Source organism: Lipophrys pholis, assembly GCF_963383615.2.
Source record: "Lipophrys pholis genome assembly, chromosome: 8".
In the NCBI taxonomy this organism is placed as follows: Eukaryota; Metazoa; Chordata; class Actinopteri; order Blenniiformes; family Blenniidae; genus Lipophrys; species Lipophrys pholis.
The window spans coordinates 21,569,189-21,592,456 of record NC_137630.1 but is presented as its reverse complement, the minus strand read 5'-3'; the positions used below and the strand labels follow the sequence as shown (position 1 = coordinate 21,592,456).

At 40.1% G+C, this 23,268-nt stretch overlaps 2 protein-coding genes across 6 annotated transcripts; both read right to left on the bottom strand.

Annotated features, from left to right (window-relative positions):
* Window positions 1-1,430: 1,430 nt before the first annotated feature.
* Window positions 1,431-4,159, bottom strand: fmodb (fibromodulin b). 2 transcript variants are annotated; one of them, XM_080470332.1, is made up of 3 exons: window positions 4,031-4,159; window positions 2,919-3,812; window positions 1,431-1,763 (listed from the first exon to the last, which is right to left on the bottom strand). In XM_080470332.1, the coding sequence occupies exons 1-3, from the start codon at window positions 4,143-4,145 to the stop codon at window positions 1,612-1,614; spliced, it is 1,161 nt and encodes a 386-aa protein (XP_080326458.1). In that variant the 5' UTR covers window positions 4,146-4,159; the 3' UTR covers window positions 1,431-1,611. The 2 variants fall into 2 exon arrangements, with proteins under 2 accessions (XP_080326458.1, XP_080326459.1); XM_080470333.1 differs by having other exon boundaries at window positions 3,979-4,096.
* Window positions 4,160-7,205: 3,046 nt separating this feature from the next.
* mapkapk2b (MAPK activated protein kinase 2b) lies at window positions 7,206-22,497 on the bottom strand. 4 transcript variants are annotated; one of them, XM_080470330.1, is made up of 13 exons: window positions 22,022-22,122; window positions 21,260-21,343; window positions 15,801-15,894; window positions 15,611-15,715; window positions 13,991-14,130; window positions 13,070-13,134; window positions 12,637-12,716; window positions 10,478-10,604; window positions 9,939-10,014; window positions 9,698-9,822; window positions 9,028-9,113; window positions 8,877-8,957; window positions 7,684-8,620 (listed from the first exon to the last, which is right to left on the bottom strand). In XM_080470330.1, exons 4-13 carry the CDS (start codon window positions 15,632-15,634, stop codon window positions 8,480-8,482), a joined length of 945 nt encoding a protein of 314 aa, XP_080326456.1. In that variant the 5' UTR covers window positions 15,635-15,715; window positions 15,801-15,894; window positions 21,260-21,343; window positions 22,022-22,122; the 3' UTR covers window positions 7,684-8,479. The 4 variants fall into 4 exon arrangements, with proteins under 4 accessions (XP_080326454.1, XP_080326456.1, XP_080326455.1 ...); XM_080470329.1 differs by lacking the exon at window positions 21,260-21,343 and having other exon boundaries at window positions 22,022-22,141; XM_080470331.1 differs by lacking the exons at window positions 15,611-15,715; window positions 15,801-15,894 and having other exon boundaries at window positions 22,022-22,125.
* Window positions 22,498-23,268: the final 771 nt, after the last annotated feature.

Sequence of the window (23,268 nt, the reverse complement as noted above, 5' to 3'; positions counted from 1 at the left end):
CTGCTCCAGTTTACTCGCGGGCATGCATAGAACTTAATCATTGCACAGTAGCGACAAGTGGCTTGATCACATTGCGAGAGCGAGTGGTCTGCATGTATATTCTTTGTTGACATGACTTACTCGTTTTCAGTCAGCAACAACCCAAGTTCGTGTTTTATGAGGATGAATTACATAAATTGGTTTGTGTCTCAAAGGGGAAAAACATCAACAACAAGAAAAGCACTCCCACTTGGACCATTGTGCATGTGGGCCGGCTTTAGGTTTCCTTCTTTGCATGAAGCAGCGGAGAAGAAAACACAGCACGACCTCGCAGCCACAGCAGGACCGTGCACAGCCGGGAATATAACTTCATCTACAATATAACACACTTCATTACGCAGGCTACTGCTTATCAGTAAACAATCCCACTGTCGTTCTGGCACAAATCCATTCCTCATCCTAAGACATTGCTCCATTACAAAACAAGGAAACTATTTTCCCAATAATTGAATTTAGTGCTTTTCTGCAAAGGATTAAAGGCAGCTGTAGGAAGATGAAAAGACAAGTTGTCCTCAACAATAAATACGTGGGAACTACCACAGACCAGTTAAAACTATTAAAACAGCCGCCGTCCTTTTTCTGGTGGTGGCTCTCTGCTTTCACATCAGAGGAAAAGGAGAATTCTAAAGATTTCAAAAAACATATATACATTTTTGAAGTAGTTCTTTTTAATTCAATTGAGTAATTATTTAAAAACAGTCAAATAAACAGAAACAGTGACACACAAGTATACAATTCCTAAAAACCTGGGTACAATGACACAAACTGAGTCACGCCTGTTCCAACTTTAGCTGACCGAGTTGATGTGTGACTAAATGTGTGAAAAACACTTTCTCTTTGATGTAATGCCTAAAACACAACAGCTCAGAAATAATACGCAGGAAGGACATTCTTTGGTAGTGAGTGTAGTTCAATCATTAGAAAAGAGTCAGAACATCATGAAAGGGCTTATTTGGAGAAAAATACATGATCATCTATTATGAGTTTGCAGCTCAAAATGCTGTGGGTGGGTGGGTCGGTGGGTGGGGGTGGTGGTGGGGGGCAAACTTTAAAGACATCCGATATCAAGCTCTGATAAATCATTGAAGGAAATTCTAGACAACCATTCCTGCTGTACCTATTGTTTTCTCACCTTGTGCCACATGGTGGAGGCAAAGATCCAAACTGAATCTCAAGCGGCGATTACAATTTTATTATACTTTGCCAGACTTTGTTGTTGTTGGTAATGATAAATTTATCAGCAAATGTATGATTTTGCCAGAGTGCTTGGACTGAAATTGTTTTTAGCTCTTTGAAAGGATCTCAGTCATCTGGCTGTTGTGCACTTTTCATCGTCCAGATGCCATTCATCTTGGCTTTGTGATTAAACAACTGTGGTATTTCCCATTGACTGACACTGGAACTGTTTAATCACTGGAATATTAACAACAGCTCTCAAGAAAGTTCATATAGAGAAAATACTATTTCCATCACATTTTGACTGAGACGACCATATAAAAAGTAAATGTAACGACAAATGACCTTATGCATGTTACAAATGGAGAAGCATTGGCATGAGAAAAGAGAAAAGCTCTACACATCAATGAAGGCAACACGCCGCAAACAGTAGGCAGCCTCAGCAGGAATGTCTTTGGCGCTGATTTCATTGGCATCCAAACGCAGCATTTTCATCCTGGAGAAGTTTTCCATGTCAGTAGTGCTGCAGAAACTGCTCAGGGAGAACTCTGAAAGAAGAGTAGGATGAAGAAAAAAGGTGTCATTTATTTCACAGAGGTATTCACTGTATAGTTTCATCAGCTCCAGACAACCCAAAGAAAAATGGCCGCTGTGAGTATTTCTCCTGTTATTCCACACACACCTCACATAAATGTTCATTTATTAGTTAAAGATCTATTTCTTTCTTCTGGAAGTATTATATTATATTATATTATATTATATTATATTATATTATATTATATTATATTATATTATATTATATTACAATGTATTTTTTCATTTATTTTATTGGCGACCTTATTGGGTGTCTCAGTATATATATATTGACCTGGCTTACATCATGACTTCAAAAACTGGCTGACAGTTACAAACTCCTACTTTTGCTGTCATCTAGTGGTTGAATCTTTCACCTCAAACACGGTTCAGGATGTTTACGTCAATTTGGATATAAAGGGGAAATTTTGTTTTCAGAATTTGAAATAAAAGCATAATGAGATTTAAATTTATTGATGAGATATTGTGAATGCAAGGAAGCAACAGACAATATTAGTAAATTCTCACATTTCTATTTAGTCTATTATCTGACAATATGGTTAGTCTTCCACAAGTCAAACATTATTAATGAGAAAACGGCAAAATATAGTAAGATGAATATTATCATCAATATCAAAAAGGTCAAAAATGTCAGAGACTTTAAATGCACCTTTTGTTTTAGTGCACTATAAGAGGTTTAGAATTTGTATTAACCGCTGAACTCATAATAGTATTAGTTGTGTTGTGTGTGTAGAGGCAGAAATAACTGGAAACTACACTTCGCTTTGAAAATGTTCTCGCTCTTCAATATATCATCAGTGGACCCCACAAAAAGTTGCTATTGAAAAATGTTCTTCTTTGTTGTCCCAAAACAGAATATTCACCCTTGTATTGGTGTAAATGTCCATCTCAGTTAAACCACTCAGATATTTGATATTCTTGTGAATGTGAATTAAGAAAAACCTGCAATCGTCTGTACATGAATCAACAGCAGCAAGTTTTTATTGTCACAAACCACTTTATAAAAAAATCCCTTTATTCCTTTAAAACCCTTGAAATTATTCAAGACCACCTCTAAGTGTGGGGCCAGAAACACTGACTCAATATGTGTAACAGAAAAGGCTTCATACCTTTGATCTTATTGGCATGTAGGTAAAGGTTCTCCAGATTTCTACTGACCACAGGGATCTTCTCCAGTTTATTGAAGGACAGGTCAAGCTCAATCAGTGTGCTGACGTTGAAGACATTGGGTGGAAGTCCTGTGTCTGTCAGCTTGTTATGAGCCAAACGGACAAACTGCAGTTTGGGATATGTGGTGAGAAATCCTGTTGGCACGCTCTCAATGCTGTTAAACTCCAGATAGAGCTGCTGCAGTTTCTCAGGGAGGTTGTCAGGGATTTTCCTCAGCTTGTTTTTCCTCATGTCCAGCAGGGTCAAGTACTTTAGTCCTTTGAACACACCCCCTACATCCTCTATGTTATTGCCCTGGAGCTGAAGGGTGGTGAGGTTGAGCATTCCCTCAAACGAGTCAGAGCGAATCTTTGAGATTTTGTTGTGGCTGAGTCGCAGGTCCGATATGGACTTGGGCAGGTTGGGAGGTACGTGGGTGAGCTCATTGTAATCCAAGAAGAGCCGCTCAAGTTTCTTGAGTTTGCCAAAAACATTTGTGCCGATCTTGTCTGAGTCGAGCTGGTTGTGGAATAAGGCGATCCAGACTAAGCTGGTTGCGTTGTCAAACACCCCATCCTGGATGCCCCTGATCTGGTTGCGCTGCAAGTAGACATACTTGATGTGCGAGGGCACGTAGGGAACATGCTGGAGGTTGCGGCTGTGACAGTACATTGCTGTGGGGTACCGTGAGGGGCAGTCACACTCTAAGGGGCAATCCACATCCTCAGCCTGCAGGTTGGCGTGCTGCCGCCGACCTCGCAGATGGGAGAGCCACTGGAACTGGCTGTAACGCTGGCCGACGCTCAGATCCACTGTTCCCATCATGAGGAGGAGCACCACTGTCTGCATGATCCCTGATGAAAGACCCAGAAAAGGTGTAATTACATTGAGTATAATTGCTCAAACAATATTTTATATATATATATATATATATATATATATATATATATATATATATATATATATATATATATATATATAAGCACTGATAATGGCCATGCCTATATAAATGATTTACACCTGAATCACGATCTCACCCCCCCACAGTGCACAGTAGGCGCAGAGTACCCACCGGTTGGATGATCCAAGAAGATTCCTCCTCCTCGTGCTCCCGTGTCTGTCTCAGTCTGAGTGCACTGTGTTGTTGGTATATGGCAAATATCCCCCTCACTCTCTGCAGCTGTCATCCCAGCCACCCAGTCTCATTAGTGCACATATATTTTTCCGCTTGCCTGTGAACGTGCGCTTCACCTCCGGCCACGTCAGTATCAATCCCATCTGTGTACCGGTATGTACATCTGCTTTTTAACAGCCTTGCTTTCTTCACTGTGTCATGCCTTATCATTAGCATGGCCACCGACAGTCTGGCTCGCTGTTTACAGTTGTGATGTATAGACTGTGGAGGCTTTCCAGTATAGAAAGTTTGCAGAACCAGACTTGTAATTAGTGCAGTTATGTCTGAGACAAAACAATGCAGCTTTTATAGAATTTCAAATCATACTCTTTATGAGCAACATATTTCTGTACAGTGTACATGTGTCAAACCCTGTAATTTGTCCACAATTAACATTTTTCTCGCTTTCCCTCATCTTTAAGTAGCACTTTTGTCAATTACAGTGTTGAAGCAGTGGAGAAAGTCAACATTTGTGTGTTCTGGTGCCTGAAGACAGAAAAAACATTTATATTCTGCCAAAAAAGTGAAAGATGCCGCGAGCTGGAAACTGTTCAACACATCAAAGAGGTCAACAATTAAGACCTTACTTCTAATATCAAAAATAAGGAACCAAAAGATACACAGATGTGACTTTTTTGTGCAAATGATTTGGCAGCTATTAAGATACAACACAATATTTTTTGGGCCAAGAATTACGTTTGTTTTTTTGTTTGTTTTTTTGTTTGTTTTCAAAAGTTCAAACCAAATATTTAACTATGACAACATTTTGTTTCTGGCTGTTTTGTTTCATCAGGTGTCAACAGTAAAAATAGAAATTAAGTCAATTCCATATTAGGACCATCTGGAAAGAGCAATTTGGAGCTTTCCTGGAAAGAACATTGCTTTCTTTTCCTTCTCTATCGTTCAAGCATGTTTATGAATTATGCAAATGTCACTATAACTGCTTGCATGCATTAAATGTTTTCAATTTATGTTTTGGAAATAGCTCTGTTTTGCCTATTGCACAGTTTAAACAAAAGAAATACAAACAGGCGCAGAAAAAAAGAAAAAAGATTTGTAATTTGAACATCGTGTTTAAGCTAGATCTCTGGGTGTGATTTATTTGTTCAAGCACCTACAGCCTGGGAAATCCAGAGAGATCTAATTATAAGACAGCTGACAGTAAATGTTGAGCCTGGAGCCATTGTCAACTCTCACAAGGCGCTCCATAGGTCGAAGCCGAAACTCTCGACTGTCTACAGATGTTGATGTTGTAATGAATAAAGTAAGCAAATGTAAAACAGATTTGTACGTTTTGTGTCTGAAGCTTCTTCAAAGAATGAGAAGAACAGAATGAACTGTTAGACGTCGTGTGTATTCGACCAAAAGTCCACTTCAATCTAACATCTCATCATTTCCTTTCCTGTTTGGACGGAGGCGAGCTTCTTAGCCGTACTACTACAGCGTCTTCATATATTTCTGAAGGAACTGCCATGATGAGGAACATTTCTATTGTGTGCATCTAAATGTTATTTAGTGATTTCCAGTTAAGACTGTGTTGCCCTGCAAATATAAAAAAAAAAACACCTCGCGAGCAAAATGTTAGATGACAGAATGTCACGTTTTAATTTAAACCGGTAGTTTAGTTAAAAAGCATTCATCTGCAACATTCAAATGCCTTTATTTAGGTTTTTTCTTTCTTTTGACCTAATCTTGATGAAAATATGAATAGATATAATGTGGTCTGACTCCTAATGATTGACTGGAGTATTCAAATTAAGCAAAAAAAAAAGCTGCTCAATACGTACACTACAGATGCATTATCCCAAATTGAATTTCTTTTTTTAAACTGCAGTGGAGCACGCAAATCCAAAAAAGGGAAAAACAATACATACAAAATAATCATGTTAAATTGCCAAATGTAAGACAAAACAGACTTCCAGGTATCGACTCGATTCGGCTCCTCCCTTCTCACTTCTGTCCTGGTGAACGACCCAGCCTTCTGTTCCTGACCATGAGCTCCCCCGTGAGATTAAATGGACAAACGCGTCCTTATCGTTTTCTCTTCAGCCACACACCTTCTCCTCCGAGCGGGTTAAAGTCGCCTTTACCATTAACCATCCTGACAGGCCAAGATCAACTCTGTGGCACTGCTGAAATGGAGAGCCGTCTCCACCCCGCTGCACCTCCTTACAGTCATTTTCAAAGGAGCTGGGCAAAGTTTTTGGATTGGCGATTTCCAACTCGAGAACTGCACAACAACTTTTAGCCTTGAGGCAGGGGTCAGAACAGAGCGAGCCAGAGCAGCCGGAACTCTGCTGCAGCCCTGGTTGATACCTTTGTCATGACCTGTCAGAGTATATCAACGGCGAGCTGGTCTCTCACAAGGCTCTCTCCACACTAGACCAGGTTATCGAGCTCGCCATCCAGGCTGACCTCCACATTCAAGCCTGCAGACGAGAGCGATATCAGGAGGCTTCCCACCACCTGTTGTCCCCCTGACCGTTCCCCCAGGTCAGCTGATCAGCCTGGCTGAAGCGCAGAGAGGATGGAGCTTCTTCAGTCGCAGCTCCTAGACCAGAACAATCTTCCACTGCACATCAGACGGGGACCTTCTCTTTTTAAAGCCCGTCTTAAAACCAACCTCTTCTCTTTGGCTTTTACAACAATGTAAAATGCTGACATTAATGAATGAGCTGCTTTTTTATTATTATTATTATATTTATTTCATTTTATTAATTTCTGTGAACAACACTTTGTCTCCCTGTAATTTTTTTTAATGTTTTATCAATAAATGTGATGCTGAAAACGATAGCTTCAATGACAGCCTCCTTAACATTGCATTTAGTTCATTCTTGGTCTCGCTTGTTTTCTGTCCGATGGTGACAAACATTGCTCGTCACACCCTTGACCTTGTTTTCATTTATGGTATAGACATTGATCAATGGACTCTTTTTTCCTCACAACCCTCTGTTGTCAGACCACTTTCTGATATAGTTTGAATTTTCATTTACTGGCTTTACAGCACCTGGGAAGAAATGTAAATATAGGAGATGTCTGTAGGACAATGCTGTGAACAAAGTCAAGGGAATAAACCATCAATATTTACTTTAATTCTTACTGTGGATCCAATGGAAAGCAGTTGTCTTAGCATTATAGATACATCAGCCTCACTCACTTCGCACCACTCTTAGTTCTATTACAAAGCAACAACTTTACTTTGGAGGTCAGCGCCATGATAAAACGATCAAGTGCACAACATTAAAGCAGTCAGCATGAAGACTGGAGAAGAAATGGAGCGATCGCTTGTTAATCTATGAAATCTATGAAGAAGCTCTTACCACATGGCAACATTTGACACCAAATATCTGTACTGTTTCATCCTCACAACCACAAAGATTTTAACCTCTATGATGACGATTAAAAGTGAAAGTGAAAGTATCAAAGCAGCACAGTCAAAGTGATCCACTGAACCCGGAAAAGTTAATCTATTTAAGAGTGATAAAGTTACATCGATAAAGACTGAATGCCAAGACATTGTGATGCCTGAAGAAAAACATTGTGTACCAATAAAATTTAGGGGCAAAAAAAAGCACTTTATTTCAATTCAGAAGTTTAATTTCATTTCATTTTATTTACTTTTTTTGTTGGGAAGCAGAATTTGTACTAATATGAACTTTACATTTTTAAATCAACACCTCCATGATTGGAAAGGAGCAGAGAGAAGAAAATATTTCTTATATTTCTCTGCCCCACTTGGAAAAAAAAAAAAGAAAAGTAAAAGGATGGTCTGATATCACCTACAATTGATTTTCAGTAGCCTACACCATTAACAGAATGATTAAAGAAACTACAAAACAAACAAACAAAAGACCATGCAGTACAAATGTACAAGCTCAAAAACAATTGATCCAGTTTAAGGGGCCGTCCACACGAGAACGGCGGTTCTTGTGAAGAAAACAACGAATACATTTTGCAGGTTAAACTCACTTTTTCCACTTTAAGTTTAATGAGTACTTTTAATTTTTCGCGTCAACCTATGTGACAGAACGGAATCTCTTCTTAACAAAAACAGACTACGCAAACCACATCATCAAGAAAATTTCCTATTATGTTTAAGAGAATCTATAAAATTGTATGATGAGACGGACGAAGGAGTCGAGTCGGCTTTCTTTATTGCCTCCAGCCACATGACAGTTCACCTGTCAAACATCATTCCTCGTGCGTCACAGCACTTCCTCTTTTAACACCTCCCCATCACCAACACACCCACGCACGTCACCGACACACCCACTCCATTCTGCTTGGGAGAACCTCCCTCAAGGTGCACACCACAACATAATCATAAAATGTTGAATTATAATTTGACTAGTCTGGATGCTGTACAGCTGTGTTTTTATTTTTCTGTCTTCTCTTCAAAAGTAGAGGATTAGTTGATTCCTCAATAGTTTTGATTTTGATCTGCTCATAGTCCACTCTCATCGTTTGCAGAGCGTTTGTCATTTCCTCCTGAAAAATAAACAGAAAAGGGAGAAAAATGACTTTAAGCATAAAACAAAAAAGATGAAATCCGTGTTCACAGTTCACGCAATCAATAGCATGATTCATTTTTTTAATGAAAATTTAAATATCAATTGTTTGGTGAAGTTGAGTTTTCCACATTAAATCAAGTTTAAATCAATATGCACAGCAAAACTATTTCACCAAAATCAAAGCCTGCACTTCTGTTCCAAAGCAATAAAGAGGCCAGAGCATCACCTCTTACCTTCACCTTCTCCCACGCTTCTGGACCTTCGTGCAGCACCCGGCTGGTGTGGAGAGGCGTCTGGGGAAGCTCCTGCGACGGCTGCAAGAGACGCAGGTCATGTCATGGCTGGGCAATCAGGCAGTGCAACGGTAACCGGTGAGATTCTTACATTGATCCAGGGGTGGTTTATGAATTCACTGATGGTGATTCTCTGGGTGGGTTCGGTTTGCAGTAAATTACAGATGAGCTGTTTAGCTGCAACAGAAAGTGATTATCGTCAACCGTTAACGTTCACATTGGACCCCAGCTTTCTGCGGCAGAGTAGCTGGTGTCACACATAAAAGTCTATCAATCATTGCTCCCAAATAACTTAATGATTTGTTTCCAACAAAACCTTTAAATAAAATAAATTTGCACAAGGAAAGTTCTGCAGAATTCCAAATAAGACAGATTTACTGCTGTGTTTATTTTGTTGAAGCCATCATTTATACACTTTATGATGCTCAGCATGTTCAGAGAGGAAATTCCACTTTGAAAAACTGGTTTCACGTCAAATGATATGTTGCTCAGGGAAAAGGTGAGCCATAAAATCACTGATCTCCCAGCTTTACTTTAAGCTGCTTTTCAAGACAAGAAAGAAACACAGAGTGCAGCCAGAAAGCAGTCAGACTATCAAGTTTTTCCAAATTGAAGATGTATTAAAGGTCGCATGGGCAGAGACGGCGGCTTACGTCTAAATTAGTTGAAAATGCTTTCAAGATGTCCAGGAAGTGTGTGCATGTGCGTACAAAACAGAAGCTAGAGCTTTTCCATGTTTGCATAAAACAACTCTTGCTCACCTTCCTCAGACACGTCACACCACTCTGGTTTGGGAAACTCGTACTGTCCTCGACAGATCCGTCTTTTCATTCCGGGGGATATAGCCAAACCATGATAGGAGAAAAAAGGAGGATATCCACAAAGTCTGTGTGATGACAAGGCGGGTCTCATGAGATGGATAAATTAGTACTGAACAGCACATAAACTGCTAAGTCACAGTAAGACCACCAAAAGCAAACAAAAAAAGAAGGATGGACTTACAATATGTACATAATGACACCAAGAGACCACATGTCACAGGATTTATCGTACTTCTCTGGACCGAGAACTTCTGGAGCTGCCATGGTGCGAAGACATCATTTAAAATGATAAATGATCAAATATATAGTTCAAGTTGAGAAACATTCTTTCAAAGTTAGTTATTAACATGTCAACTGCTGGATGAAAGAAGATGTCAGCTGCTTAATTATTGGCTTTATGCCAAACCATTATTTTATTTTTGCAGACACAAGATGATGAGTGACATTGTCCTGTTGACACAGTTGTATGAACAGATTTATGGTGACATCGACTTGAGATCTAATCTCAGAGGAACCTGGTGAACTATAAAAATTCTTAAAAATGAAGCATGCCCGCAGCTGTACTCACAATAAACGGGAGTGATAAAAAAAGGAGATGATGCGATCTGTTCTGTGAAAAATGCAGCCACGCATGCGCAGTGGGAATCCTACTCACAATGTCTAATTCCAATTGAACCCCCCAAAGTTACTTCTTATAAGCAAATCTTCTCTTGGACTTACCAACATAATATGGAGTGAAACATGGAGTTGCCAAAGAATTTAAAGTGGTGCTCTCTTTGGCAAATCCAAAGTCGGTCAGCTTCAGCAGAGCATCTGGTCTTTTGGACGTGTAGAGCAGGTTCTCCGGCTGAAAGCAAAACCAACAGTCATCAAGCATCTGGAAAATGGAATTGATGAGTTACAAATACTCATTTGACATATTACTCCAATGTTGGTACATTCCGCATCATGTAATCAACTTTACTGCTTTTGAAAATGATACGATTGCTACTGTGTATAAACCAAACATGATTGATCTGTATCTAATTTATAAAGCAAACGGTTGTTTTAATAGAGGCCTGCTACTGGACAATGCAAACCAAATGGTTTGAAGAATTGAACAAACAAATGTTCAGTTTTTTTTTAAAAAGCAATGTACTTTAAATGTGTTTTGAGAAAAAAAACAAAACAGAAAAAAGAGCAATTTTAGATCTTCTATACAAGGACACAGAAATATTAAAACTTACAAAACATTTTGAGGCAGCAACAACTTCGGACTAAAGCACAGGGAGAACATGCAAACTTCACTCAGAAAGGTCAATAAAACCCAACCTGACCAAGAGGCACCCTGACTGTGCAGCAAGAGTTGTAACCTCTACACTGTGTGTGTGTGTGCGTGCGTGCGTGCGTGCGTGCGTGCGTGCGTGCGTGCGTGCGTGCGTGAGCGAGAATTATTCACTGGGAAATCCAACTTCCTCCAACAATCAAAACACATGATTATTGAGTTAACTCAGTGGTTCTCAAAATGTGGACCTCGGGGTGGGGCGCAGGAACAGGAAAAATCAGTCATGAGCTAAAAAACTAAGGCAGATAGTACAACTATTACTATTTGATCAAATCACACATTATTTATTACTATTTATTAATTTGCTGGTGAAAAAAATCACATTACAAAACGAGTTTCAATGTAAAGTCTATACTGTATGTAAAGGAACACCATACTTTTATTTATAGCTTATGGATCTCCAAAAGCCTTTAACCATGATATATTATAATGTGAAAAAGATTTTCTACTTGGCACAAGACGAAACATGCATGAGTGTGTAATGTGGTGGAGTTCGAGAGTCCATGGGTGAGTCTAAACTATCCCTTCTGTGTGTGTGTGTGTGTGTGTGTGTGTGTGTGTGTGTGTGTGTGTGTGTGTGTGTGTGTGTGTGTGTGTGTGTGTGTGTGTGTGTGTGTGTGGGTGTGTGTGTGTGTGTGTGTGTGTAACACAGATAAAGTGGGGGTAGATGATGGATAGACTTTGAGTGTTGGGCAAATAAAAAGCAGTGCTTGTCATACTGTATCAGTCTACATGTGCAAACCATATATTATTCATTGTCGATGCCTGGAAAATGCATTTGTAACGTTTACCTTTTGTGGCTGATACGTGAAGTTCTGGCTCACACATGTGCACAGAATTATAATTTGACAATAAAATGAAAGACATTAAAAATGCATGTTCACCATTATATTATAGCAACTTATTATGTTTATAGTGTTTCAAGTAGGAATATCATAGCCACTATAACACCCTTTATTATGACTTCAGCCAGACGTTCCTCCCATGGTTGCAGTTTGTCCAAACTACTGAAATTCTTTTTTCTTTTTCTTTTTCTTTTTTTTCGCAGGGATAAGCAAGCAAAACATCTCCTCCCCTGCACTGGCCCCTCTTCTCTGGCACCCTTCATGGTTTGGGAATGTTTTCAGACTTAGTTGTTTGCCCACAAATCATCAAATGGGTTACAGCCAACCATTTCACTGACCTGTGTGCATTTCCCTTCAAAGTCACTCTAGTGCACTGATCAATTCCTTCTGGTTGCTCCAAAATCAATGTTCAATAACAGTGGAAATCACGCCTTTGCAGTTGTAGCCCACAAATGAAATTCCCTGTGTTGGTTTGTCTGGCTCAGACTGTTTGCTTTTACATCCCATTTTATGACATATTTTCCATCTTTGGAATCTATCTTGGGAAGTGTTGCTTCTCTTTTGTTGTTGTTTTTTTTTTTTTTATTGGTTTTATTTTTTTTTTTATTGTGTACCTGCAGCTGTTTTTAACTGTGTTTTACAGACACTTTTCTTGTGGTCAGTTCTGGTCTGCTATTTGTTTACACAGTGATACATAGTGACGTACTTACCTTGATGTCTCTGTGGGCAATGTTGATGGAATGCAGGAAATGTATGGCTCCTCCTATGCTCTTCATGATGTCTGAGGCCTCTGAGTGACAGCCAAGAGCAGAGACATGAAGGATGAATGCACAGGTCATTTTGATGATATGGTGAGGGAAAGAAGAAGGAGCTGAAGATGAAGAGCTTTAAGAAAAACTGCCAGGGTAGCACTTCATTGCAAACAAATGTTTTGTAGAACATGACTTGGATGAAAAAAAAAGATGCTTGATGACTGACTTTCTTCGTTGGCAGCACTACAAAATGAAATACCATTGGGTCTAATGCTGTTCTAATGATGCAGCTACTCGAGCAATAATTACTGCCACACAAGTCCAGCAGTGATAAAATCTCAAGGAATTTAAGTTTTTTTTATAACTTTCTCCATGATAATAATGTGCTTGCCTCTTTCTGTGAAAGCATGGTTCCCTCGGTCTTGAATCTGACTGAATAATTCACCTCCGTCCATGCTGAAAATAAATGAACAGAAAGACAGAATTATGAGTTTGTTAAGGATTATATGAACAACAGCGTTTCTTGTGTTTCCTTTTTGTCAGAAAGAAATGTGATGTCAGAGATATGATGTTGACATTTCTTTTTCTTTTTTTTCAACGTCCCAATAAAACATTCATCATTGAAGGCATTGATTGAGAGTTCTGCTTTCATATCACCTTTCACGATTCATCACCAGTCAGGACGAGAACTTATTACACATGTGATTAGATTTATTAAGTGGCATTTGATAGCTAGGCTTGATCGGGCAAGATGATGAAATACGACGATTATTATATCAAGTAAAACCAGAAAAAGGGAAGAAAAGCACAGGCCGTATTAATGATGACTGACTTTTACTTCCACAAAGTCACAGATATGCTTGATGGAGCTGAGCCATCACTGATTCCACCATAATCTAAATCAGCTACAGCTGTAAAATATCCCACACTGACGTTTTGCTTTCATTCTTGGTGGACGGGATTTTTCACCTTCGACTATGTTTCATCCATATTTTTGTAACGTGTCAATAAACAAAAAGTGGAAGCCTGCCTTATAATCGAGACAAAGACTACTTCTCCCTGTTTGTTTGGTTCATAATATTACTTTATGCCCCCAAGTGATTTGGAAACAGCATTCACTTCATTCGGAGGCCATTAGAAGAAACTGGCCCCACCAGCACACTGATCCACTGATATGAGCCACAACAAGGAGCCAGCCAGAGCTGAACAACATCCAGCAAAGGAAATCTGTCCTTGCCAACAGATGTTATTGCTTTCAAGAGACCACACAGTCATTACTGGCTCATGGCGGTGTGTTTGTGCAGGAACGCACCACTCCATGACAATGAGGAGGCACTTCTTGTCGTGGTTCAGGTTCTCGTAAACATCTACGATGGGTACAATGTGGGGGCAGGTTGACACCTTCCAGTGGAGCTCCACCTCCCGTCGGGCCTCTGAGCAGTCCTGAAGCATCTGAAATAGAAAAAAACAAAACAAAGTTGAACTGTTAAAAAAATGTTTGGAAGTTTATTATTGCAAGATGGCATACACTGCAGACATTCCAAACAAAATTAGGGATTTGCCAAGTCTCCTTTTGTGTCTTAGTCAAGACTGTGAGTTTTACCTGTTTCGTCTTTTGCTGTTATATTTTCAAACTCAACCGTCTCGTTTTCCCTCTGTGCATCCGATTCTGTTATTGTGCTTCACCTGTGTCTTCCCCTCCCCAGTGTAGTTAAACCTCTTTCCTTCAGTGTCTCGGCACCAGATCATTATTGTACCTTTGTGTCGTTTTAACCTGCATCTTTCTCTGCGTTTCTCATGTTTGGATCCACTCATGCTTTTGGAACTCTGCTTGTGGTTTTGATTTACCCTTTTGGAGTCTCCTGAGGGTACCTTTGCCTTGTTTTGGAACTTTATTTAGATCAACAATTTTAACTTTGACTTGATGCATGAGTCAGCTTTTGGGTTCGCCATTAAAAATTTGTGACACAATGATCTTGCCAAGAATTAACCCAGCGGACTCCGATCCACCTCAGGTCACTATTATTGCAGCTCTAATTGCAAAGTTCCCCACTGATCGCTCCCGTATTGCCAACATCATCTCCCATCTGTCCATGTAGATGACCTAAACGCTGTAGCAAGAGATTGTACAAATGTAACCGGTGCACGATTGCACAGTGCTTCAGGACACGGTTGAACCACTTCCCCTTCGTGCCAGTGCCATTGGTTCCTGGTAGCTTCCTTCCACGCCCTCTATTACCCAGGGAGTCCCCCCAGCACCAATTCCCGCTGAAGAAGCTATGCAGGTGGGTCGGATCCCTCTCTCCCCAGAGGAGCGAGAGCGCCAATTCTGAGGGTGGCTGTGCCTCTACTGCAGCCACCTCTACAGAATATTTTAGGACAGAGATATTGAGTTCTCTCAGCTTCTCACTCATTCGAGGCAGATAGTCACTTTGCCATCTGTTTTCTCTTCTTGCTAGCAGGTGGTGCTTATTGACTCCAGGGCTGAAGCCGACCTGATGGACCAGTCTATAGTTAAACAGCTCAAACTGGGGGATTCGTCATTGGAGAGGCCCCGCCAAGTCACGGCCCTCAATGGACAGCTGCTCTGACAGGTGACTCACTGAACTACTTTTGTTGTGACGGTCACAGGGAGAAGCGCCTCATCCTTGCATCCGCTCATCCTGGGATTTCTGTGGGTGAAGGCCCACAATCCCTACATTAACTTGTCCACCGGCGGGGGCGTCCTGGAGCCATCTGTGTAAAGTGACTGCCCACACCACACATATAAGTAACTCTTCCCTGAACTCTGGTTTGTCTGATTCCACCAATGTTTCCTCGTTGCTACGACTCAACTGGGACTTGAAAGGAGTCTTCAGCAAGACCCGGGCTACCTCCCTTTCTCCTCACCATGCTTATCACTGTGTTGTAGACCGGTTTCTCAGTACCATACCTCCAAGGGGAAGGCTGTACTCATAGTCTCCACTCAAGAATAAAGCCATGAGGAACTACTTTGAGTCCTGCCCTGCCATCGGAGTCATCCCACCGTCCTCTTCTCCTGCAAGGACAGGATTCTTTGTTATCAAGAAGAAGGGCAGGACGCTCTGTCCTTGCATGGACTACTGAGGACTGATTGAGATCACCATCAAAAATCTGCTCCCCCTCATCTCTTCCTCCTTCAAACTATTGTAGAGGGCTAAGATCTTCACAACACTGGACCTCCACGACGCTTACCACCTGGTGCAGATTAAAGAAGGAGAATATTAGAGGATGACATTTAACACTCTAACGGGACATGATGAATATCTGGTGATGCCATTTAGCCAAACAAGTCCTATTTCTTTCTTTCCCAGGTGCACTTAAACCCTTTTCCCTTAGTGTGTCGTTGCCAGATTGTCATTGTACCTTTGTGTCGGAACATCCTGCATTTTAAAAAGTGCAGTGCAGTGCATGTTGTTCACCTGCTTCATGTACAGTTAGGGTCACAAGGGCTGGAGCTTAGGGTGTTTCATTTATCAGAAAGTTTTTCTGATCATGTTCTTCTTCCTTTAAAAACCCAACTATACAGGTTTACATAAGTAATTTAATGAGTAAGGCTTGAAATAGTTGTGTTTTTGATGCGAAAAATGCATTTTCACATAGCAGCAAACAAGATGGTGGAGGGGGGGGGGGGGTCTAAAACTTGATGGACTTGGCTGAAATTTTCACAGTTTGTTTGTATCACATGGGAGATCAACTGGTTCAAAGAAAAACATGATCAGAGAAACTTTACGAAAAATGAAACACCCTACTGGAGCTGATCCCAGCTTACTTTTGTCGAATGGCTGTGTGTAGCTGGACTACCATAGAGAGACAGATAGTCACATACATGGAGTGTGTGTGTGTGTGTGTGTGTGTGTGTGTGTGTGTGTGTGTGTGTGTGCGTGCGTGCGTGCGTGCGTGCGTGCGTGCGTGCGTGCGTGCGTGCGTGCGTGCGTGCGTGCGTGCGTGCGTGCGGGAGATAATGTGACCCTGAGTTGAATGTAGCAGTGGAGAAGATGATTAAATGATGTCAAGTTCCCTTATTTAATAAAACATTCTCAGTGTCTTTGGTTTTGATTGTTGGTTGAGCAAAAGAGAAACATGTGTCTTTTTCTATTATCTGCAATTTCAAAGACAAATACATTTTTGCACATCTGGTAATAAGACAAGAATATTATTTGAAATGTTTGTTCCAGCTCTGTGCAAGTTATAAAGCTATTATTTAGTAACATTTGCGACCACTGCAAATAAGCACATTTTGCTGACACTGTCACCACCTGTGTGTCTCAGTGTTTGAGTCTGTAATTGGGTTCTGCCAGTGATCTGTGACAGGCTGTATACATGAAATATTTGGGCACATGGAACAAATTGAGTAATGCAGTTACTTATAGCTACACAGATCAATTCACCCTATGTCATATTTAAAAAGATACACTAAACTGCAGCTGTAGTCCTGCAATGTGATATGTTTAATTACAAAGATCTATACCAGGATCAAGAATGTCAATTGAATAACTTTCTTTGTGAAACTCTGTCAGACAGCAGATTTAATACAGTACAATCAGAAGCATTGACTTTTATGTTCAGGTCAACCTCCAGATCTAGTCTCAGATACTACGATATATGCGATTTTTTTCTTGAGTGCTCCATACACAACCTCATAATTTCCAGGACAAGACATATAAAGTTATACAAGGTGCAAAAATATAAAGACAGACTGCGGTTTACTGAGTAGCCCATGACGACTGAATTTTCTGAAGTTTAGTACTATAGAATCATGATTATATGACATGTGCAAAAATGTAGAAGTAGAGCTGAGTCTGTGGAGAAATACACACAAGCAGGGTTTAGAGAGAGTGACCAGAAAACAGTAGGCTTGATTTTGCCGCCATAGTCACACACTGTTTACTACATACTAAAGAGTATTCAAAGACGGTATTCCTTTGTGATAACAGGAGGCAGTTTAGTGTTTTGCAGTTGTCTACTAAGGCTCAGAAAGTCTCTACACACACACACACACACACACACACACACACACACACACACACACACACACACACACACACACACACACACACACACACACACACACACACACACACACACACACACACACACACACACACACACACACAACGGTCTATTTTTGTAAAAAGATATATCATTAAATTTTAGAACTCTTTCTGATGGAGACCATTTTCAGTCCATATAATTCAATTTGCCCTTCCTCCTGGCTGCAGACGTTCCTCTCCCCTCAGATGAGATCATTTTGATGGCAATAGGACCCAGTAATGGTCAAACACAGTCAGGCTAAGACATTCTTGGAAGCATGAGGAAATAATTTGAGGAACATGGAGAAAAAACAAAAAAAACTGGGCGCTTCCTACACTGTTCTTGTTAGTTGTGAGGAACAGAAATGATGACACTCGACTTAGGTATTTGATGATTTCAAAAATGCCTAAAACAAAATTGTGAGTACTTGGAGCACCAAAAATATCTTCCAATGGTTGTCTAAGTTAGCAATTAAGAAAATATTATACTTAGGCACAAAGAGCCACATTTACAAGGTTTCTGTATAAAACATGCTGCATTGTGTGCTGGATTGCACTTTCAGTTTGTTTGCATCTTGCAGGTTATCAAGTAGAATAATATAATACGTAATGTCAAGTGCAAACAGAAAGAAGTATGTGTTTGTTCTGGAGTGAGTGAATTTACTGCCAAGCCCCCCACAAGTACAAAATGAATTGTGACAGTGTGGAGTGGAACATGTTGGCAAAGAAAGTTAACAAATGTTACAGCAAATAAATCAGAATTAGGCAAATAAAAAACAAATTGCAATGTGGAAAGTGATCTGTCACAAAGTCAAAGCTGTGAGAAAAGCAAAAGCCACCGAATACAACGGACTCCAAGAACTGAGACGGGTTAGAACACGGAAAACATCTTATAATAAGATCTGACGTAATAGTGTGTTATTTTGTGCACTTGTCTGACACTATTCTCAGTGTGTCCTGCTAGTACATCAGCTTCTACACATCTGCATGCAACATCAACTTTGATCCGTTTTTGTACAATCAAACCTTTAGGGGACCAGACAACAACAACAACAACAACAACAACAGCAACAACAACAACAACAACAGCAACAACAGCAGCAGCAGCACAACTACAGACGGCTTCTTTCCACAACAGGCTGAGGTGCTGGTGATATTGGTCGCTTACTGAGAGCGTCAGCGTGTTTCTATTCAGTGTTTTTGTGATGTCGAACACTTTCCTTCTACTTTTGAAATGGCAACGAAATCATCTTCCTCCATTTTTGTTCAGGCTGAGAACTGACTCGTTCAGCCTCTAGTGTCCAGGAGCAGTATTACAAGCCATCTGTCCCTATAGGCCTGTACTTCGAAGCTGAATTTTATCTTATTGAATTAACTTCAGGGATCAAGGGTTCTGTGACACTGGTTTACTTCTCACGGTGGTAAATCTCCACTGTAACTTACGATAAACCGCTAACCAGCTGTGGAGCAGGTTATGTTCTGAATATGTTCTGGAATGCCCTCCCTGATCACCTGAGGGCCCCACGGGCTACAGATGTTTTTAAACAAAAACTAAAAACTTTCCTTTGAAAAAAAACAAAAAAAAACATTTCAGAATTGCCTCTTATAGTGTTTCTTTTGAACCTAAAAAACCCCTCAAAATTCATTAAAACAGTTTTTTACTTTTTAAATTGTATCTGTTTCTTGTAGCACTTTGAGATTGTTTTAATGTAAAGCGCATAATAAATAAAATCAATTATTATTAATAGTAAGAAATCAATGAGCATAAAAGCACTGCCTCCTGACCAATCAGAACTCTTGGAAAATGACCTGCCCACCCTGAGAAGCTTCTGATTGGTGCACGGCTCATGAAAGGAATGCTTAAGAAAAGAAAAGGTTTTAGGGAGAGATGCTATCCTTTTGACAATAAAATAAAGCCTTTTCACTGAGCGCTTTGAAATATTCATGTTGAAAATAGATAAATAAATAAATAAATACAATTAAAAACAATAATAAAAATAACAATGATAATAATAATCATAATAGTGATAGTGATAATAATAGTAATAATAATACTAATAATGCTGAGCCTCAAAAGAACTCAATAAGACTAGAACTAAAGAAAGAGCACTGAGGAAGCTCTGTCTGAAACCTCTGTGCTTTAATAAATAGAAATCAGAGTGCCGTGGCTGTCTGATTATATCGCCCAATGAATTAATAATGTATAATATCGCAAAGTTACACATTAGCAAGTTCTGGAGTTTTCTGCCAGCTTTTCTTCCTGGCTTTAGCTGGGGCAACACTGCTGGTTTTAGTCTGGAATTCACCATAGATTTAAAGAATATGTGCTCCTCCATTACGTAAGCTGCTCTGCAAAGTAAGCGATTGGTCAAAACACTGCAAACACTCCCCCTTTTATGTGGACGCACAGTGATCAAGACTGGAAAAACCTGGGTTGAATTACTGAGCTGATAACCTGCTTCGTGTTAACACTTATCACAATCGAGAATGCCTGGGTAAGTCGACCCAGGTAATGGAGAGATGTCCAGGATATGTTAAGGCATGTACTACAACCCGTGAAGGCCTCAGGGGTTTTAGCATTCCCTCTGTGGTCAAAAACACAAGCATCAGAGACATATTGTCATTTTACAACTCTCAAAACTAAAACCTTGCAAATCGTATGTTTAATCACAGACTACAACTGTGAAAATTCTACAGTAGAGGCAATAGACTGAGGTTGTGGGAAAAATAATCAGAAAAAAAAAAAAATGAAAGCAAAAAAGTCACTATTCTATATATTCTACTTCTATAATAATTCTGTCCCCCGGCTAGCTCAGTTGGTAGAGCATGAGACTCACAATCTCAGGGGTAGTGGGTTCGTGTCCCACGCCGGGCGTCACCTTCCCGTGGGCTCACCACCTGCAGGAAGGTTCTTAATAGGTGCATTGTGATCTGGGTGACGGTGCTCAGACTGTCACCCCCGCGACCCGGAAACGGATAAGCGGAAGAAAATGAGTGAGTGAGTAATAATTCTAAAATATCCCTTTCCACAGGATACAATATTTGCTGAATACCATGTGCAGGCCAAAAGTCATTATTGGAAGGGAAAATTCTCCACTTTGTTTGGATCCCCTTTAAGAGCTTGACGTGTCAGCTGCACTCTTCCAGATCTGATAATCACTCAGACATCTCTGGCCTTTCGCACGAGGCTATTTTAGACGCAGGTCTGTTCCCCTCTCTCTTACAGGCTGGTAGCATTTGCTCAGGAAAAAAAAAAAGAAAAAAAAAATCAATGCTCCTCTTTCAAAACAAACACCTGAACATGCTAACCTAACGGCCCCTGACCAATAGATAATTAAAAACCTCTGGAGCCGAAATGAGACCCTGACAAAGATGTCTGCTGAGACCTAAAGGCCACAAAATTACAGGTTTCTGAAACAGAAAATCTATAACTCACTTGTGATACCAACCGTGACCCTATCTTCCTGAACTCTGTCTGTGCTCAACTCGAAATCTAAAGGCTGCCTGTCATCCAAATGCACCAAACATACCTTATGAGTGACGAATTGATCTTGGAGGAATGCTGTGGGGCAACATGGTCATTTATCCACTCCCCTGCGGACAAAACTCAGACTCTGAAGGACACGCATGCCATCATGGAGAACAAAGAGGGGACATAGTTTATGAGAACCAGACTTTCTGATACCAAACATAGGAAAATTGTTCAATTGATCACACTGTCTGGGATTTCTTCTCAACACACACACCAAAGCGTGAAGGGTGGTAGTTAAGCTCTAGTGCTGTTTACAGCGCACTCATGCTTGTGCGAAGAACATCTTCTTAGGATCATGCAAATTCAAATAGCAAGTAACTGGAGTGGGAGAGGCGAAAATCAATGGAGTATGATGGGAACATGTGCATGTTTAATCACAAATGTAAATTGAGATTTGTGTGCTGGTTACGAAAAGAATGGGCTATAATATTACACATGTTCGAAAAAGAAATAAACTATATAATGATAGCTATACTTCATCTTGGTATGAAGAGTAGGTTGCAGTTACATGATTTTTGTATGGCTGATTGAAGAACTACATCATGTAATGAGAGTGACCCCACTAAAACAATGCAATCAATTTATTAATAGTAGGAACCAAATACAGTAAGACTCATAATAATAGCAGTAGTGGTATTAGTAGTTTTAAAATGCATGTATAAAGATGGTGTCCTCAAACCTTAAATCTGTTCAACAGCTATAAATAAAACAACAATATTAAACAAACAGGTTTTGGATGAATTGTAATCGACTGGTTTACCTTCAGTGCATATTTTTCTCCACTCTCTCTGTGGAAAATTTCCAACACTTTGCCATTTATTCCCATGCCGAGCACCTGATTAGTCACAGTGTAATCGTCAGTTATGACATTCAGTTTGGTTCGGAGCGCCCTGTTGGTCACAGGTTTGACCAACAGCTGCAGGAAATGAGCAGAGTTCACACTGGGAGGCTCCTGGAGTGACATGCCGACTGTGTGCAGCAAGTGTCCGCACTACCACATCATATCTCGTGTGGTCCTGGGGGGATATTAATCCACTGCTCGGCAGGAAACAGCCACAGCTCAACACATGCAAGCAGCAGCTCAGGTCTGAATCAAATCCAGCTGTACGGCCTGTCGGGCTGCCAGGAAATCCACACTGGGAAACATCACTTATTAGATATAATCACTAAACTGGGATTATTAGCTCATTCATTAGAAAAATATACAACAAACTTCTGAGTGGCGTCTTTCTCTCTAGCAGAGGAGTGCAGGGAGGGAACGGGACATTGGAGGCCACCACCCACAAATCCCTAACTCGTAAATCTTATTGGGTGATTATTATTAGAGTGGAAGGGGATCAAGAGAAGAGCCATTAGTCAAGGAAAGCAGTGAGGGGGCTAGCAACCCATCAAAAGGGCTCATGCATACAGTGCCTTGCAAAGAATATATATATATATATATATATATATATATATATATATATATATATATATATATATACACATATGCGCAGCATTCACCCCTTTGTTAAGAAGCCCCTAAAAAGCTCTGGTGCAACGAATCACCTTCCGAAGTCACATAAATAGTGAAATTAAGTCCACCTGTGTGTAATCTAAGTGTCACATGATCTGTCAGTTTATGCCAGGAGTCTGCATCCTATATAACCAAAAGGGCTATTTTTATGATTTTTTCCACCAAATCAAATTTACCTGGAGCTGCAAAGCACATTTAACCTTTAAAATGAGGCTAACACAGCTTCTAAAGTTCCACATATCGCCTTCAGTAGTTTTGAAACTTATACAAAAACTGAGTCTTATGTTGCATTTATGCAGTTTCAGTCACAATGTACAAGGCTTAACTGTAATTACATTTTTTCACTGTTCCTGAAAAATAGCACACATTTCCCAAAACAATGCACCTTATTTTCTTTATTAGGACACAATTCGCAAAGCACTGCACACTTGTGTCAAAAGTGCACTTTAATGTCAAAATTTGAACTTTGTTTTCAAAATTAGCACACACAAAGC